The sequence below is a fragment of the Cottoperca gobio genome, chromosome 1 (assembly GCF_900634415.1).
Source record: "Cottoperca gobio chromosome 1, fCotGob3.1, whole genome shotgun sequence".
NCBI classification, from domain to species: Eukaryota; Metazoa; Chordata; class Actinopteri; order Perciformes; family Bovichtidae; genus Cottoperca; species Cottoperca gobio.
The window spans coordinates 895,954-914,830 of record NC_041355.1 but is presented as its reverse complement, the minus strand read 5'-3'; the positions used below and the strand labels follow the sequence as shown (position 1 = coordinate 914,830).

Genomic DNA, 18,877 nt, shown 5'->3' with positions numbered 1-18,877 from the left:
ACCCTCTGTCCTTAGACCCTCTGTCTTTAGACCCTCTGTCCTTAGACCCTCGCATCGCACAAGGAAAAACCTCGTAAAAGAAACCCCATAATTAAAGTGGAAAAATGGAAGAAACCTCAGGGAGAGACTGAGGAGGGATCCCTCTCCCAGGACGGACAGACGAGCAATAGATGTCGTGTGTACAGGATAAACAACATAGTACAAATACAACATTTGATAGAAATTATGTTGTGTTGAAAAAGAGAAAGTTTGGATGAATCCAGGAAAATGTCAAAAAGGCTTCCCGGTGTCCAGCAGGACCAGGGCAGCAGGCGCAGCCACGATTCATGATCCTGACGTAAACTTTATCAGTGGCAACCTGCCACATGAGACACAGAAACTCCAGGGATGATGCCCCGGATGGTGAGTTAGTAACATACATTTACATAAATGCTTACAGATAGAGAGGGAGAAGAAGAGAGGGAGGGGAGGAGAGAGGAAGAGAAGGAAGAGAGCAGGGAGGTGTCCCCCGGCAGTCTAAGCTTATAGCAGCATAACTAGGGGCTGATCCAAGGCAAACCTGAGCCAGCCCTAACTATAAGCTTTATCAAAAAGGAAAGTCTTTAGCCTACTCTTAAATGTGGAGAGTGTGTCTGCCTCCCGAACACAAACTGGAAGCTGGTTCCACTGGAGAGGAGCTTGATAGCTGAAGGCTCTGGCTCCCATTGTACTCTTAGAGACTCTAGGAACTACAAGTAACCCTGCAGTCTGGGAGCGCAATGCTCTAGTTGGTTTATAAGGTACTATGAGATCTTTAAGATATGCTGGAGCCTGACCATTAATTGCTTTGCAAGTCAGGAGAAGGATTTTGAATTATATTCTGTATTTTACCGGGAGCCAGTGCAGTGCAGCTAATACAGGAGTAATATGATCCCGTTTCCTTGTTCTTGTCAATACACGTGCTGCTGCATTTTGGATCAACTGAAGAGTCTTAAGCGACTTTTTGGGACAACCTGATAACAATGAGTTGCAGTAATCCAGCCTTGAAGTAACAAATGCATGGACTAGTCTTTTAAAGCATCTCTGGTGTTTGTTTATAGCAGACGGTTACTGTGGGAGCAGAGCTGTGAACACAGCGAGGGGGAAATGTATGTCAGCAGAAATCATCTTTTTCTGTAGTCAAATGATTGTTTTCTTTAGTAAGTCGCCGCCGTGCATCATCCTTTACATAAAAACATGCTGAAAACTAACCAAGTTGAATCACATTTCTCTAACAGGCTAAATAAAATACATCTTTTATAACTTTTCCCTGTTTCATTGGATTATATTGTTCAGTGTTCCTGTTATTGTGTTAAATGAATAAAGAAATTCTTTCATTTTGTGCCAGAATTTTACAAAATGTGTAAATCTTCAGTGTCTAAATGCAAATCAAGTACTCACATTCTTTACTTAAATAAAAGGAGCAATATCACAGTAAAAACACTTTGTTACAAGTAAAAGCTCAAACGTAGCAACAAATACTAGAAGTGAAAGTACTCGACATTAATGCTGCAGTATTATATTAATGTTGGAGCTAATTATACAAGTTATTATTTGGTCTTTTAATTTGGAAAGTATTTAAAGCAGTCAATGAATTGCACTTGAGTCGATGTACTTAGTTACTTTATAAATTAAATGAGATCAAAGACATTAGATTCATCTTCAGCCAAACATTCACTTGAAGCCAACAGACACACAAAGTGTAGTGTTTACATTTCTGTGTGTGTACACTAAAACTACACAGTGTGTTAATAAGTGAGCTTTAGGTGTGTTTATGAACTTCACACACAGCTAGCAGTTTCCCCCTGCTTCCAGTCTTTATGCTAAGCTAGGCTAACCTCCTGCTGCCGCTTCACTTTAAACAGATGCACTTTATTTAAAACACAATGAAACTCACAAAACAACTTCATCGTTTGTTCACATGTTTTATTGTACTTTCCTAAAGAGGGTCGTCCACTTTAAAAAGAACAAAACATTTCTTCACTTTTTAAAAAGTGTTTCCGAGTCGAGACTGAACAGAAAGACGACTGATAACGAAAACAATAAATACTTTGCAGAGCGTAACTTTCTACGACTGATATAATGAACAGACCTGTCAGACAGTACACCTGGGGTGTGTGCGACACCACCCTGAAGGAAGGAGCGGATTCATGTTAACCCCCCGTCCAGTTAATCAGTACGTAACTAATGATGGTGGAAGGGGGGGGCGGGCTCTCGTGTTTCTCAGGCCGTTATGATCAAGAAACTCTAAATACCCCAAAACGGGTAATTTAAGTAAAAAAACAAACTACTGTCATCGATAAACCAGGAATAAAAAACTAATTCCCTAAAGGACACCTTGATGGTAAGTGATGGACGTCGGCCGGAGTGATGGAGGCCGAGGCGTTGGCAGGTCGTCATGGAAGGAGGGGTCTACATGAGGAAGAGGAGGAGGAGGAGGAGGGGGGGGTCGTTTCCTCTCGAGCATCTCATTCTATATCGTCCTCGCTCAGACTCTGTGCACTCACGATACGCTGCAGGAGCAGAAACAAACATGAAAGAGTTAAAGGAGGATGAAGATGCAGAGTTTGGGGATTACACTGTGTACTGTTAAAGGTATGATCAGTGGTACGTTAAAGTACAGCTTCAAGGTACTTGTATTAACCAGAGTATCCTTCTACTCCACTACATCTCAGAGCAAAATATTGACAGCTTCAGTTACTGGTCACAGTTCCCCTCCCTGTCCAGTGTGAAGCCTGTATCTCCAGATGTGTCGAGTGTTTGTGATACACTGTGTGATGAAGTGTTCCTTTATGTGTTGAGAAGATTCTCCTCCTCCTCCAGATAAATAAAGTGTTTAAAAAGCCTCTTGGATCAGCTGTAAAATGCATCGTCACAAAGCTGAAAACAGGCTGTTTTTGTGAGGAGCTCATGAAAAGTAGACTTTTTAGAGACACGTGGTTCTCACAGGACAGAGACGCTACAAACATATGATGATCTTATAGAATATGATGCATTGATGGAGATTACACTACCAACAGGATGTAAAGGAGGGAACATTAGAACAACCTTAAACATGTACAGCAGTAACACACAACACACACATTAATGCAGCAGGAATATTAATCCAGAAGCATCACATGTAATAAAACTCACAGGGTTTATGTTTGCCTCTCTGGGAACCATCACCGTATCGTGGTGGAGAGGTTTGTGTGTCCCTATGAACCTGAGAGCTGTGTTGTCTTGAGCCTAGTGCTCCTGGTAGGGTCTCCCAAGGCAAATTGGTCTCAGGTGAGGGGCCAGACTAAGAATGGTTCAAAAACGACTTCATGAAAGAAAGGGAAAGGAAAGGAGAGACCCTGCCCGGAGGAAGCCCGGGGCCCCCGTCTGGAGCCAGGCCCAGAGGGAGGGCCCGACAGCGAGCGCCTGGTGGCCGGGTTTGCCACGGAGCCCGGTCGGGAAGAAGCTACGTGGTGCCTCCCATCCATCCATCCTGTGGGCCCACCACTCATGGGAAAAACCGCTGGGGTCGGGTGCGCTGTCACACGGGTGGCAGTGATGGTCAGGGACCTCGCAGACCAGACCCAGGCAGCAGAGGCTGGCTCTGGGGACGTGGAACGTCACCTCTCTGTGGGGGAAGGAGCCGGAACTAGTGCGGGAGGTGGATCGCTACTAGTGGTGGGGCTTGCCTCCACGCACAGTCTTGGCTCTGGAACCGTACTCCTGGATAGGGGTTGGACTCTATTCTTCTCCGGAGTTGCCCAAGGTGTGAGGCGTCGGGCCGGGGTGGGGATACTCACTAGCCCCCGGCTGAGCGCCGCTACATTGGAGTTTATCCCGGTGGACAAGAGGGTCGCCTCCCTACGCCTTCGGGTTATGGGGGGGAAAACTCTGACTGTTGTTTGTGCCTATGCCCCAAACCGCAGTTCTGAGTATTTGGCCTTCTTGGAGACCCTAAATGGAGCCTTGCAGGGGGCTCCAGTAGGGGACTCCGTAGTCTTGCTGGGAGACTTCAACGCACACGGGGGAAACGATGGAGACACCTGGAGAGGCGTGTTTGGGAGGAAGGGCCTCCCTGATCTAAACCCGAACGGTCGTTTGTTGTTGGACTTCTGTGCTAGCCATGGAATGGCCATAACAAACACCATGTTCGAACATAAGGATGCTCATAAGTGCACGTGGTACCAGAGCACCCTAGGCCTAAGGTCAATGATCGATTTCGTAATCGTATCATCTGATCTGAGGCCGCATGTTTTGGACACTCGGGTGAAGAGAGGGGCGGAGCTGTCGACTGATCACCATCTGGTGGTGAGTTGGATCAAGGGGTGGGGGAAGACTCTGGACAGACCTGGTAAACCCAAACGGGTAGTGCGGGTGAACTGGGAACGTCTGGAGGAAGCCCCTGTCCTGGGAATCTTTAACTCACACCTCCGGCGGAGCTTTTCAGCCATCCCTGTGGAGGTTGGGGGCATTGAACCTGAGTGGGCGATGTTCAAAACCTCTATTGCTGAAGCTGCGGTGATGAGCTGTGGTCTCAAGGTCTTAGGTGCCTCAAGGGGCGTTAACCCTCGAACACCGTGGTGGACCCCGGTGGTCAGGGAAGCCGTCCGACTGAAGAAGGAGTCCTTCCGGGTTATGTTATCCGGGAGGACTCCGGAAACAGTTGCAGGGTATCGAAGGACTAGAAGGGCGGCAGCTTCTGCCGTGTCAGAGGCAAAGCAGCGGGTGTGGGAGAAGTTCGGAGAAGCTATGGAGAAGGACTTTCGGTCGGCACCAAGGTGCTTCTGGAAAACCATCCGGCACCTCAGGAGGGGGAAGCGAGGAACCATCCAAGCTGTGTACAGCAAGGGTGGGACCCTGCTGACTTCAACTGAGAAGGTTATCGGCTGGTGGAAGGAGCACTTTGAGGAACTCCTGAATCCGACTAACACGCCCTCTATGGTTGCGGCAGAGCTGGAAGCTGATGGGGGATCATCGTCAATTTCCCTGATGGAAGTCACTGAGGTAGTCAAACAACTCCACAGTGGCAAAGCCGCAGGGGTTGATGAGATCCGTCCAGAAATGCTGAAGGCTTTGGGTGTTGAGGGGCTGTCTTGGTTGACACGCCTCGTCAACATTGCGTGGAAGTCTGGGACAGTGCCTAGGGGTTGGCAGACCGGGGTGGTGGTTCCCCTATTTAAAAAGGGGGACCAGAGAGTGTGTGCCAACTACAGGGGTATCACAATTCTCAGCCTCCCTGGTCTACTCCAAGGTACTGGAAAGGAGGGTTCGGCCGGTAGTCGAACCTCTGATTGAAGAGGAACAATGCGGATTCCGTCCTGGTCGTGGAACAACAGACCAACTCTTTACTCTTGCAAGGATCCTGGAGGGGGCCTGGGAGTACGCCCATCCGGTCTACATGTGTTTTGTGGATCTGGAGAAGGCGCATGACCAGGTCCCCCGGGTGATACTGTGGGAGGTGCTGCGGGAGTATGGGGTGAGGGGGTCACTTTTGAGGGCCATCCAATCCCTGTACGCCCAAAGCGAGAGTTGTGTCCGGATACTCGGCAGTAAGTCGGACTCGTTTCCAGTGAATGTTGTCCTCCGCCAGGGCTGCGCTTTGTCACCAATCCTGTTCGTGATTTTCATGGATAGGATATCGAGGCGTAGTCGTGGAGGAGAGAGGTTGCAGTTCGGTGGCCTGAGGATCTCATCGCTGCTCTTTGCAGATGATGTGGTCCTTATGGCATCATCGGTCTGGGACCTTCAACAGTCACTGGATCGGTTCGCAGCCGAGTGTGCAGCGGTTGGGATGAGGATCAGCACCTCCAAATCTGAGGCCATGGCTCTTAGCAGGAAACCGGTGGATTGCCTATTCCGGGTAGGGTATGAGCCATTACCCCAAGTGAAGGAGTTCAAGTACCTCGGGGTCTTGTTCGCGAGTGAGGGGACAATGGAGCGAGAGATTGGCCGGAGAATCGGAGCAGCGGGGGCGGTATTACAGTCACTTTACCGCACCGTTGTGACGAAAAGAGAGCTGAGCCAGAAGGCTAAAGCTCTCAATCTACCGGTCGATCTTTATTCCTACCCTCACCTATGGTCATGAAGGCTGGGTCATGACAGAAAGAACGAGATCACGGGTACAAGCGGCCGAAATGGGTTTTCTCAGACGGGTGGCTGGCGTCTCCCTTAGAGATAGGGTGAGAAGCTCAGCCAGCCGTGAGAGACTCGGAGTAGAGCCGCTGCTCCTTTACGTTGAAAGGAGCCAGTTGAGGTGGTTCATCTAGTAAGGATGCCACCTGGGCGCCTCCCTAGGGAGGTGTTTCAGGCACTTCCAGCTGGGAGGAGACCCCGGGGAAGACCCAGGACTCGGTGGAGAGATTATATCTCCTCATTGGCCTGGGAACGCCTCAGGATCCCCCAGTCGGAGCTGGAGGATGTGGCCCGGAGAAGGGAAGATTGGGGTTCCTTACTGGAGCTGCTGCCCCCGCGACCCGACCCCGGATAGGAGGTAGACGATGGATGGATGGATGGATGGGTTTATGTTTGTTGTTTCTGCGTGGAGAACAGGAAGACTAAAGGAGATCCCAGATAAATAAAGAGAAGTGTTGGGCGTACCTGGCTGATGCTGGGCAGTTTGGTGAGCAGCATCTGGAAGACGGGCGGAGGCAGAGTCTGCTGCAGCACCTGCAGCAGCTGCTGAGGCTGACCACACACTGCGATGGCGTTGGTCAGGTGGTCCACACCTTTCTCATAGTCTCCTGTGAAGCGAAGCACAAACACAATACATGAACACTCACTTACACACACACACACACACACACACCAGAGGGATGACTTCCAAACTGAAGGTGTGTGGAGGTGTTACCCTGAGCCAGCAGCTCCTCCCCCAGCTGGATCTCCTCCAGGAAGAACTTCTGCACCGCCTCAGCGTCCTTCAGGTCTGGAAGCTGCAGGACAAACCACAGTCAGTCACAGGAAGTAAAACTTCTAGAGTCTCTGTGGTCCGAGCTCACAGGAAGTCATCCTCCCATGAGCAGTGATGAGCTCTGATCTGAACTTCATCTGCATGCTGAGAGCAAACCTCCATCAAACAGCATTATCCAATAAGGAGGCAGATAGAAGCAGCCAGCTGCTCACTGAAGTCCTCTATATATGTTAACACATATAGTGGCTGAATGCTTCAACTATGTATATCATCACATATATTTGTGACTTCACATGCTACATTTTATATTGCCATTGAACTACAGGAAGTAAAGAGGCTCGGCGTTTAAAATAAAAGCCTAAAGGCAGTGCTTACTGCTTCTACTGGAATGATTATTATTATTATTATTATTCGTTATCTAGTATACGCAGTTTAAATCACCCCTGATACAACACTATTGTAAATAACATGCAGATGTTTGTATAGTGATTGTTATTTCATCAAGTAAAATGTTGTAAATGTAGATTTTTTTACTCACTAGGAAATCATTTATTTAATCACCCCCCCCCCCCCCCCTACCATAACGCACACTGATTGGTTCTGAAATGATTGACGGGTGATATCAGGAAGTGTTTGTGCTCACCTTTGCCATGCCCGCCCTATCTTTGGCTACCTTCTGCTTTCTTCTCCCTGCGACAGAAACACAAAGAAATACCAAGTTATCAGCATTTTATGAAATTAAAAACCACAGCTGATTCAGAAATACAACAACAACAACTCCCTGCAAAACAAGATGTTTGTTAGTCGTGCATTTAACTATTCCTTTAAAAGTTCAAAGGAAGATATGCAAGTATTTAAACTTAAAAACAATAATGAACTAACATTATCAACAGAGTGTGAAGAGGTCGCTGTGTTTCTAAATGTTGGGCCATTAAATAGTCCAACAATGACCAGACTTTATGTCTTGAACTTGTCCTGAAGAAAAACGGATAAATATGTTAAAATGTTTCTGTTACAGGTAAAAACCTGAGCTGATCTTTTGGCTGATATAATAACCGTTCATATTTTGTAATATTAATTTTAAAAATGCAGTTTTTGGATTTCCTTTTATCTGGAGATGTCACAATACCAGACATTTGGAGTTGATACCAATACTGGTGAAAGTCCACGATTCTCGATACAACGTTGAAAAAACAATAAACACTTAGTTTGTATTAGAAAGAACAACATCTCTGTATTTATTTAAGTTTCTCACTTACAAGATTACATTTGAACACGTCATAATAGATTTTAGCTTCGGCCATTACTAATTCTTAATGAATAGAACTTAAACGTATCATAATGTAACTCATTCTCCGTTAGCTCCGTATTTGTAGCCCACCGGCTGCTAACAGCCAACACTAGTTTTCCTCCAGCAGATTCCAACCATAGATTTCAACACTGATTTGTTGTTTACATTGAAACATTATCAGGGAAACAGGGTGATAGTGAGTTTACTGCGTTTCACTACTTCTGGATTTTAACGCGTTAGCACTCGGTTCAGTTTGTCACCTGCTAAACGACAGTTAAACATACAAGCATTTTAAAAAATACCTTTCATCTCGAAGACGTAACGGAGAAGATCTCTGTTCGACACCAACACATTTTCTATCAAACTCAGGATGTTGTTAACCTCGAGTCCTGCCCCGGTACTTGCAGTTCAGAAAAACTAGCACCGTCGCGTTTTCAGAATTGTGGCATCGACTTGGTTCCGAAGTCTCGGTTCTCATGACATCCCTGATTCCATCTATGTGCCTTTTTACAATAATCCAGTACATTGTTAGGGCTGCTAATATTACAGAGTATTCTTACTCTTCCACTTCTCACAGAGTTCCCACACAGCTCAGTTCTACCCCTCAACAATTTACTCAACAATAAGTTTGGGAAAGAACCACCGACACCTCACGTTCAACCAGACACATTCTTGTAACGTCACTAAAGTCATGTCTAAACATGAGGAAACAACACCTGACAAACAGCTGCAGGAGGAGGAGCAACACAGGAGGAAGGAGAGCTTCACTCACACTGCAGAAGTGAAAGTAAAGTTTGTCAGAGTGGAGCCACGCTGCAGTCGAGACAAGTCTCAGTTTCTCTCTAAAACAAACTGAATTCATCAGATCTTTGTCAACAACACAGCAGAGTCTCTGCCAAACACTGGTGAGTACAGCTGATCATATTTACACTTTCAACAAGCAGGATTCACAACTTCAGCTCTACTCTTTCACTTTAAACTCGGGAAGTTATATAATTATACAACTAATGTTTGTCCAGAGAGCCACGATACAGTATCCCACTTTAATAGCTTTAAACAATCTCTCTGTCACTTCTCAGGACTTTAGTAAATTGTTAGAGTTACTTCTGCTTTCCTGACATTCTTACTGACACTGATCACTTCCTACATACTGCTTCCTGTTTCCTGTAGCTGTTTCACATTAAAAGCTTTCCATAAGAGAACCAGCCGGAGGCTTTTAAGATGAAGCAGCTAAAGAAACATTATCATCATCAAGTAAGCAGAGCTTTGTTAGCAGTGATATTCTCTAATAACAATTGGTTTACACAACAGGATGTTAAGTTAAGGTAGCACGAGTTAAATGCTCGCGGTTTCTCACAGCTCGGCGTGGTGCAAGTTAAAGTTAAGTTTGGCCACCCCTGCACTACAGTAACAACAGCGACAAGCTTCCATGTACAACACTTCCTGGTGTCATGGCGCAGAGCGACCACTGGATGGAGCACAAGACAAAGGAACCACAAGCATTGAGTCACTGCACTGACACAGTTTGTGACACAGGTTCAGGATCACTTCTCATGTTGACAAAGGATAACTGTGTTTGTAAATGTTGGTCCATTAACTAGTCCAACAATGACTTTACTACATATATATTTCTTGGATAAATATGGCAAGAAATGTCAAAAATTGCAGGTAAAAAGGAAGCAGATGTTTTTGCTTGATATATAACAACAGTTTATATCTTTGTAACAATCCTAAAATGTGTTCAGGCATCCTTCAATGTTTAATTGTCCAGTAAGTTGATTTGGGCAGCTATTAGTAGTAGCAGTAGTAGTAGCAGTAGTAGCAGTAGTAGCAGTAGTAGCAGTAGTAGCAGCAGTAGTTGTAATAGTAGTAGCAGCAGCAGCAGCAGCAGCAGCAGTAGTAGTAGCAGCAGTAGTAGCAGTAGTAGTAGTAGTAGCAGTAGTAGCAGTAGCAGTAGCAGCAGTAGTTGTAATAGTAGTAGCAGCAGCAGCAGCAGCAGCAGTAGCAGCAGTAGCAGCTCAGTCCTGTACAGAACCACCTTCACCTCACATTAAGTCAGGAAAACTCTTGTATGTCTCTAAAACAGGGGTCACCAACCTTTTTGATACTGAGAGCTACTTTAAGGGTGCTGAATAATACGAAAGGCTACTTGTTTGATAGAAACCTCCTGAATAACATAGTTGCACGGTTCACCTTTAATGATAATATTATCATTAATAATAATAATCATAATAAATATGCATATATGTGAAGAGACTGTCGGAGTTGTCGGACTGTTTGAAGAAGTCGGAGTTGTTGTTCGCTTTAGACGCCATTGTTGATTTGTTTCCAACCAACATGGCGTTGCACGCATACGTCACACAGTTTTGTCACGTGTTTGCACACTACCTATACAACTCCAACTTCTTCAAAGTATTGTGACTCTCTGGAGTCCTCTGCAAAGGCAGGATTCAGAGAAAAAGTCCAGATTTGCGGCCTTGACCCGAACACGCTAACGCCGTCGGATTATATTGAGGATTTAGATTCATTACCGCCGATTGAATATCCGGATATTGTGAACTACCTTGTGCTACAAACGTCGTGGGCAACCAACGCACAAATGAAGGCATACAAGAGCTTAGATGCTTATAATGTCTTTGTTTCTGGCTGGGTTGGTAGTCTTCTTACCAAACCACTGAAAGATGACAGGGTGCTCGTCCATGCCCGTGTGAATCACTCTCAAAGAGCTCGAGATGCACCGCTCAAGCCGTGGTTTGTGAGTGAGAAGAGCGGCGATGTTATCCTTGTTAACGTAAACATAGCTTTAGCATGAGCTCTTACCAGATATAAAGTGGACGCCACACACACGGGTGAATTGTGCTTCTTCTTCTGTTAAATCCTCACGAGTTATGTTGCTAAACCACTACGGCGTTCAGTAGACAGCAGTTCATCCCTCTTTTGTGGATCGTTGTTTTTGATGATTGTAGGAAATCTAAAGAAGCGTTTCTCTGGGTCACGAGTAGCGTTATGACCACAATTATACACTGCGCACAAGGTTGGCATTTTCTTTCAATCTTAGACGTTTAAATACAAAGAAAATTACGAAGCGTTGCAGCAACTCACACATGAACGGGCGCAGTCTTGGTCGTGTATATCATCCAACATGGCTGACTTCCGGGTTGGGAAATAAGCGTGACGTTACATGCACACGATCAATAAGAGGCGGCGCAACACTGGAAAGACGACATTTCTACGTCACACTCCTTAAATTAAACTCAAAGTTTGTGTTGCAGTAGAGTTGAGACAAATCAGTTTCTCTCTAAAGAAAGCTAAAACTGAGTTCATCAGCAGAGCCTTCAAACACTTTTGAATTCTCCTCTCTTTTGTGTGAAGAATATCCCGTAAACTATAAATGTTGCAGCAGCTATTGTGCCATATTTTAAACATTGGACATGTTAGACATATTTTCCATTGTGCAAACTAAGCTTTAGGCCTCTGGGTGGGGCCTTTCTTTGGCAGCAGTTGACTGACATATAAAAACTGGTTTGTTTGGAGATGCATGACAGAGACAGTTTTAGGCCTGTATACACTACAAACATGTCTTTGTCCTTCTTTCAACGAGCACACACAGTGTTGGTTATGTATCAATAATCATTTCAGGCATGTGTCCATTCACAACATTCAACATTTAGGAGGAACAATTATGCTTAAAGTTTGTATTCTAAACTCAGCTGGTCTCAACTTATTATCCGTTTTATCTCTAAAGAAACATTAAACTCATCAGGTCTTTGTCAACAACACATCAGAGTCTCTGCAACACTGGTGAGTACAGCTGATAATATATACTGTTAAAAATCTAACTAAAATTGTAAACATTTTGTGTAAGGACTAATGTTGCTACACCTATTATACCCTATACCTATATAACTATTTTTAAGTTTATCCAAAGACGAAAACTTTAAAAAGATACAACAGTTTTGGGATATATTGGACATATTAGACTCATTATTAGACTATTAGCTTCAGGCCTCTGGGTGGGGCCTTTTCGTTTAGCCTATGAACATTGACGCAACATGTTTTTGTCTTTAGCGTTGGTAATGTATTATTGGAGATTTCAGATTTTGTCCCTTTACAACATTCGACACTTAGGAACACAATCATTTTCTAAACTTGGCAAGTTGGCATAGCTTGCTAAAGTAAGCACCGACTCCCACTAGCATTACATTTCATTCACGTTATTTCAGCACCTGTGTTAGCTGTCAGTCTTTAATGGGTCCAGTTGTGGCGGTTGCAACTGACCAGACTATTAAAACTTAAAGCAACATGTAGTCCTGCACAGTGGTTGCTTTAGACCAGTGTTTCCCCTACAGTTGTTTCTGGAAATCAAGGTGTTTTTTAAATTCTTTTAAATATATTTTTTATATTTCACAACTCACTTTTCACATTCAACAGGTGCTCTTTTATTAAATAAACTAAACGCTTATGTTATTGATCTAATTTATGTTTCAGTGTTTACCGTCTACTTTGCGCATTCATATTCTCTCCTTCACTCTGTTTTGCGAAGGGCGGGGCTTCGCACCTGATACACACACACACACACGTGTGCACACACCTACAGTCATAGCGGAGGAAAGGAGAGGGAACTAAATAGAATCCGCGCCATGCAATAAAACAACAAATATACATTCATGGCAAATACATATCAGGGGACGTTACTTGTGTGACAGTGGCATACCACTTTCAAGCAGTGCCGCTGCTCCACAGAGAGGAGGAGAGCCGCTGTACATTACTTAAAGTTACGATAGATCGCCCTCAGTCAGTGTTCTAATCCGGTCTTCAGATTTTGCCGTCATTCTTTAAAAGAATCCTCTGGTCCTGGTAACCACAGCACTCCAAACTGTTTCAGTCGGACACAAAAAAGTCAACCCCCAGTTTGGGAATGCCCTGATCCGATCCATTGGCTCCAATACGGACCTTATTAGCAGTTCAGGTATCAGGCTGATCCACATTGAATATAGTTTTCTGATCTGCTCCATTCATTTACAGTGGTAAAATAATCAAACATAACACTACCACTGATGCTTCACCAATTCCTGCATGTGCATTAAAGTATAAAGACATCTGCAATTAAAACATTTTGGTCCATGCATTTACTTTTGTTCTCAATGTTTAGATATGGCTAGCTGTCTGCTGTTTGAAGAGCCAGTTCCTGTGCTCCATCTGTCTGGATGTGTTCACTCATCCAGTCAGTACACCCTGTGGACACAACTTCTGCAAAGACTGCATCAATGCACACTGGAATTTTAGTGACAAGTACCTGTGTCCCATGTGTAAAGAGACTTTTACCACAAGACCTGATTTGAGAGTCAACACTTTGCTCTGTGAGATGGTTGCTCAGTTCAGAGAGTCAGAGCAACAGAAAACCAGCAGCAGCAGCAGCTCACAGCAACAAGTTGCCAAACCAGGAGATTTTCCCTGTGACGTCTGCACTGGAACCAAACTGAAGGCTCTGAAGTCCTGTCTGGTGTGTCTGACCTCCTACTGTGAGACTCACCTGGAGCCTCATCTCACAGCGTCAAGCCTGAAAAGACATCAGCTGATCGACCCTGTGGGGAATCTGGAAGGCCGCATGTGTACGAAGCACGATAAACCTCTGGAGCTGTTCTGTAAGACCGACCAGACATGTGTCTGCATGCTCTGCTCTGCTTTAGACCACAAGATGCATGATGTTGTTCCTATGAAAGAGGAATATGAAGGAAAGAAGGCCGAGCTGGGGAAGACAGAGGCTGACATTCAGCAGATGATCCAGAAGAGACGACTGAAGATTCAGGAGCTCAAACAGTCAGTCAGCTTTAACAAGAGAAATGCAGACAGAGAGGTGGCAGAAGGTGTTCAGGTCTTCAATGCTCTGATAGAGTCTGTTGAGAGAAGACTGGACGAGCTCATCAAGACGATCAAAGACAAGCAGAAAACAACAGAAAAAAAGGCAAAAGCTTACATCAAAAAGCTGGAACAGGAAATCTCTGGGCTGATGAAGAGAAGTGCTGAGGTGGAGCATTTCTCACACACAGTTGACCACCTACATCTTCTCCAGAGTGTCCAGTCCTTAAACATCAAACACCCACCACCCACCAAGGACTGGACAAAGGTCAGAGTCTGTCCATCATATGAGGGGACTGTGGTGAGAGCTGTGGCTCAGCTGGAGGAGACACTCAGTAAAGAGATGAAGAAGCTGCTTGAAGCTGAGCTGAAGAGGGTCCAGAAGTATGCAGTGGATGTGACTCTTGATGCTGATACAGCACATCTTGACCTCTTCCTGTCTTGTGATAGAAAAGAAGTACATCCTGTTAAGGCTAAGAATTATCTCAAACAAGATAATCCAGAGAGATTTTCTGTTTGCGTTTGTGTTTTAGCAAATCAGAGTTTCTCATCAGGAAAATTTTATTATGAGGTTCAAGTTAAAGGAAAGACTGGATGGGATTTAGGAGTGACCAGAGAGTCGATCAACAGGAAGGGACAAGTCCCACTGAGCCCTCAGTATGGTAACTGGACTATATGGTTGAGAAATGGAAATGTCTACGAAGCTCTTGATGACCCTTCAGTCCTTCTCTCTCTGAAGTCTCAGCCTCAGAAGGTGGGGGTGTTTGTGGATTATCAGGAGGGTCTGGTCTCCTTTTATGACGTAGATGCTGCAGCTCTCATCTACTCCTTTACTGGCTGCTCCTTCACTGAGAGTCTCTTCCCGTACTTCAGTCCTGGTGTTTGGGGTGGTAAAAACTCTGCACCTTTAATCATCTCTCATGTCAGAGTCAAGTAATCACTTATCTCAGAGGTCTTCTGGGGGGGGGGGTGTGCAATGCACACATTCAGTATTAATTGAATAGCTTAGTATAGAATGCACAATAACAGGATAGCTATGTGTATACATGGCACTAGGTCCAGTTATATATAGTAGGGGGTCCCTGCTCCATCTCTCCATCAGTTTGGGGGTCCTTGGCCTGAAAGACATTGAAGACCCCTGACTTATCTTATTTCATGTATTGTTTTATTTTTATTCAAGTGTAAATAATTAGTTTGAATATTGTGTAGTTTATATCTTATTTTCTCCAGAATCTGTTAACTGTGGTAATTGATTTACACTTATTATTTGGATTTTATTTTTATTATATGTATCCCATTATATAGGCAAGACATTGTTTTTGATGCATTCATCTCTTCAACATTGCATCATGACCCTATATGTGAAGAATATCTGTTTAACCTTCTGTTAAACTCACAGACATTTATTTTCACGTCCATCTGAAATCACCCTGCTGAACTTGAATTAAATGTAAAAATAAAAAAAGGTGCAAAAATATTTAGACTTTAAAAAAAATTATATTAAATGTTTAGCCAAAGAAAACATATTGCTTAATATTTCATTGTGTCATAAAGCATTTGTGTACAGAATACAGTAAGTGTTATTGGTATATCGGACATAACAAGTCAATGGACAAAGTGTATTAATAGAATAGATGCTAATGGTATTTTCTATTTAGTCTGAAAAGTGTTTTAGTTAATTACTGGTCAATTTGGCCATTTTTGATTTGTATGTGAATATTGGTAAAATGGCTTGTGAGTCAAAGAAATCTGTATGTGACTGTAAAATGTATACCAGTTGTTAGTCACAAGGCCCGAGTAAACAGTGACTTGAGCACCAAACACAGATATGAGTTGTATTTCTTGTGTTTCCTGTGGCTTCTTCAAAATAAAAGCCCCTCTGTGTTTTACTAGTTACATGATTTTATTGTGAAGCAGTGGCAGGAGGAAATGTTTGTTTCCACTTGCAGTGAATGAATACAGTACAGCTTTAAAAGAGTGAGCAGTTGTGATATAGAATTAGACTGGATTACAGGCTGCACCTATTAATCTCTCGTCTGTGTGAAGGCAATAGCTAGATGAGTGGATGTGGATGTGTGTGTGTGTGTGTATGTATATGTATATGTGTATATATATATATATATATATATATATATATATATATATATATATATATATACACACACATCTTCCAGCAACAGTCAGACTCATTACTGTTGGACAAAGGTCTATGTATTTAATTTCTCAGGATAAAGGCATGCTGAAGACATGAACACAAATTATGTTCACAGCTCCTTCGCAGTGAAAACAACCAAAGAGCTGTTAGAACAATGACCAAGAATCAGGGAGAAGAAAACACTGAATTCTAATTTAAAAAAGAAGCCTATATGTATGATTGTTAAAATGAAAAGTTCCTAAAAATAAAGAGAGAACTCATCTCTGGTGCAATATTCACAGGAAATAATATGCTCAAATATTAAGTTAATCCAAATCACCTGTTTTAAACAAACTTCCTGCAGTTATTGCATTGAATTTAATATGAAATATCAATAAAAATATGTCACTTAGTCAGGGGTCGTCAGTTTACTCAATGATAGAAAAGGGGTCCCTTAATGAAAACTCATCCACTCATCTAGGATATTGTTAAAGCAGTGGTTTTATAATCAACACATACAAATTAAAGTCACAATCTCCATTGATTTGTCAGTTTAACTTGACCTTGGTAATATCTACTCTATTAAAAGACTGGGAGCAACATGATGCAAGTGAAGCCACAACATATAGAAAAAGTACACAAAGTACATTTGCATTTTAGGGCTATTTTCAAGAACACACCAACAATTTGAGCTCAAGAACTGACACTAACACTTTGCAGGTCAACAAAGCAACACGTACTCATTCACCGTTTATGAGCCAGATTTTACACCCAGGTCTCACCACACATTCACATCTAATAAAGACAGGAACAAACTGATCTTAACGCTACCGGAGCACGGGAGATATCCTAAAGGATGTGTCATTCTTCTTAAACCGGGGTTGCTTTGTAGGTCGACTATAAACCGAATTAAGCCGAATTAACCCTAAAACCTTGTGGACTTGTGAACGGTTCACTGCAAACTATGTAAATAGCTTAGTTAATGAGAGGGCGTCGAGATGTCAAATAACTGAACGGAGTTCGGTTTGAGAGCTTCATCAAACAGCCTAAAACTGGTTACACCTGGCCCTCAGAGCCTTTGACACTCAATGCTGTCACAACCTTAACCGGCAGGCTAAACCGACCCGAACCGAATCGAAACACACCGAACCGGATTCGAGCTCCTAGGCCCGATGAAGGTGATGAAGAGGAGGAAGAAGAGGTCAACACTCACGTTCTCGCAGCCTGTTCTTGAAGTTGGGGTCACTCCGTCTTTTCTTGTCGAAATAAATGCAGTAACCGACGAGCAGAGCGCCGCACACTCCGGCGGCTAGCGCACTGGTTTTACTGCCCATCATAACTCCCAGGACCGGGTCGGTTCGAGCAGGATTTCGGGTTAATTTACCGTTTTTTCTCCGGTGGTCGGTTTACGTCAGGAGACTGGCGGAGCGGCTCAGGGCAGGAAGGACCCGGAAGGACCCCGCCGTTTGACAGCTTGTAGCTGTCCGGGGAACGCCTGTACTGGAAATGTGAAGAATACAAATATTTTCACAGTTAAAGAAGGTTTTAAAGAAGTTTCACCCGTGCAAAACATTTCTCAAGACATTTTAAGATGATATACATGTTAACTCATTTTTGCACAGTGTAATCTGTAACCGTGGCCTGACTTCCCCTCTTCTTCTGCATTGACAGTAAATTGTTTCTGAAATCTATTATTTAGATCTTGTACAAAGACTTTGCATTATTTTATAAACATGTTATATTCGGATTATTTACCTATGATGGATCATTTATGGAAAAAGCACATATCATACATCTTATTGTTGCTAAATTATATATACATAAGTGTATGTGTTTACGTTTACTTCACTTGTATATACTGTTTGGTAGTTTGATATTTAACAGAACATCCTATCTGATCAACTTTTCATATGTTTTATGTGCAGAAATCTTAATTTATAAAGTAATCTCTGAAATCGGTGAACACCTGTTACTGAAGATCCATTTAGAAAAAGTTATTTGTATGTCAAATGCTGAAAAAAACACCCTTTCGCTGTTGATCATATTATAATTGTTGTATATATGTTTTTACAATCTTTTTTATTCTTTTGTATGTGTTGCTGTCAGTAAACTTACTTTTTCAGTGCATGATGAATTTCAGCCACTTGAGGGCAGCAGCACTCCAAATAAGGGCTGTCCAATTAAGTGTGTGTGTGTGTGTGTGTGTGTGTGTGTGTGTGTGTGTGTGTGTGTGTGTGTGTGTGTGTGTGTGTGTGTGTGTGTGTGTGTGTGGATAGTAGATATAAGGAACTTGATTCATTCATAATTATATATGCATAATTGATTTCCTAATTTCAATATGCATGTTTGCTTGTTCATGCATTTGAATCACTAAAGTATAATATCATTATCATTCGGGACAGAGATTTGAGTGGTTTTAGTGGCGTGTTTCAGATGTTGAGCTGAAAGAAGTATTCATATGATTTACTTAAGTAAAAGCACCAAACACTGAACAAATACTGCATTACATGTGAAAGTCCTGCACTACAGTGACCGGTGTGTAGAACTTATCGGGATCTATTGGCAGAAATGTAATTTACATTATTTAGTTTTCATTTGTGTGTAATCACCTGAAATCAAGAATCGTTTTGTTTTCATCAGCTTAGTATGAACTCTTCATGTCTACATAGGGAGCGGAACCTCTTCCACG

General features: G+C 43.3%; 2 protein-coding genes across 3 annotated transcripts; one reads left to right on the top strand and one right to left on the bottom strand.

Annotated features, from left to right (window-relative positions):
• Positions 1–1,927: 1,927 nt before the first annotated feature.
• Positions 1,928–17,654, bottom strand: LOC115006642 (mitochondrial import receptor subunit TOM20 homolog). Its single transcript, XM_029428970.1, has 5 exons — positions 17,402–17,654; positions 7,548–7,594; positions 6,845–6,926; positions 6,595–6,737; positions 1,928–2,531 (listed from the first exon to the last, which is right to left on the bottom strand). Exons 1-5 carry the CDS (start codon positions 17,523–17,525, stop codon positions 2,487–2,489), a joined length of 441 nt encoding a protein of 146 aa, XP_029284830.1. The 5' UTR covers positions 17,526–17,654; the 3' UTR covers positions 1,928–2,486.
• Positions 8,626–15,946, top strand: LOC115003867 (E3 ubiquitin-protein ligase TRIM39-like). 2 transcript variants are annotated; one of them, XM_029425911.1, is made up of 3 exons: positions 8,626–9,100; positions 11,959–11,996; positions 13,348–15,946. In XM_029425911.1, exon 3 carries the CDS (start codon positions 13,501–13,503, stop codon positions 14,989–14,991), a length of 1,491 nt encoding a protein of 496 aa, XP_029281771.1. In that variant the 5' UTR covers positions 8,626–9,100; positions 11,959–11,996; positions 13,348–13,500; the 3' UTR covers positions 14,992–15,946. The 2 variants fall into 2 exon arrangements, with proteins under 2 accessions (XP_029281771.1, XP_029281703.1); XM_029425843.1 differs by lacking the exon at positions 11,959–11,996 and having other exon boundaries at positions 8,627–9,100.
• Positions 17,655–18,877: the final 1,223 nt, after the last annotated feature.

Bases quoted from the DNA above. Each gene is read 5' to 3' on its own strand.
- LOC115006642 (XM_029428970.1), bottom strand. From the start codon at position 17,525: ATGATGGGCAGTAAAACCAGTGCGCTAGCCGCCGGAGTGTGCGGCGCT. The intron at 7,595-17,401 runs GTGAGTGTTGAC...TTTCTGTCGCAG, and splicing joins CAAGAACAGGCTGCGAGAAC to GGAGAAGAAAGCAGAAGGTA. The intron at 6,927-7,547 runs GTGAGCACAAAC...TTTGTCCTGCAG, and splicing joins ATAGGGCGGGCATGGCAAAG to CTTCCAGACCTGAAGGACGC.
- LOC115003867 (XM_029425911.1), top strand. From the start codon at position 13,501: ATGTGTAAAGAGACTTTTACCACAAGACCTGATTTGAGAGTCAACACT.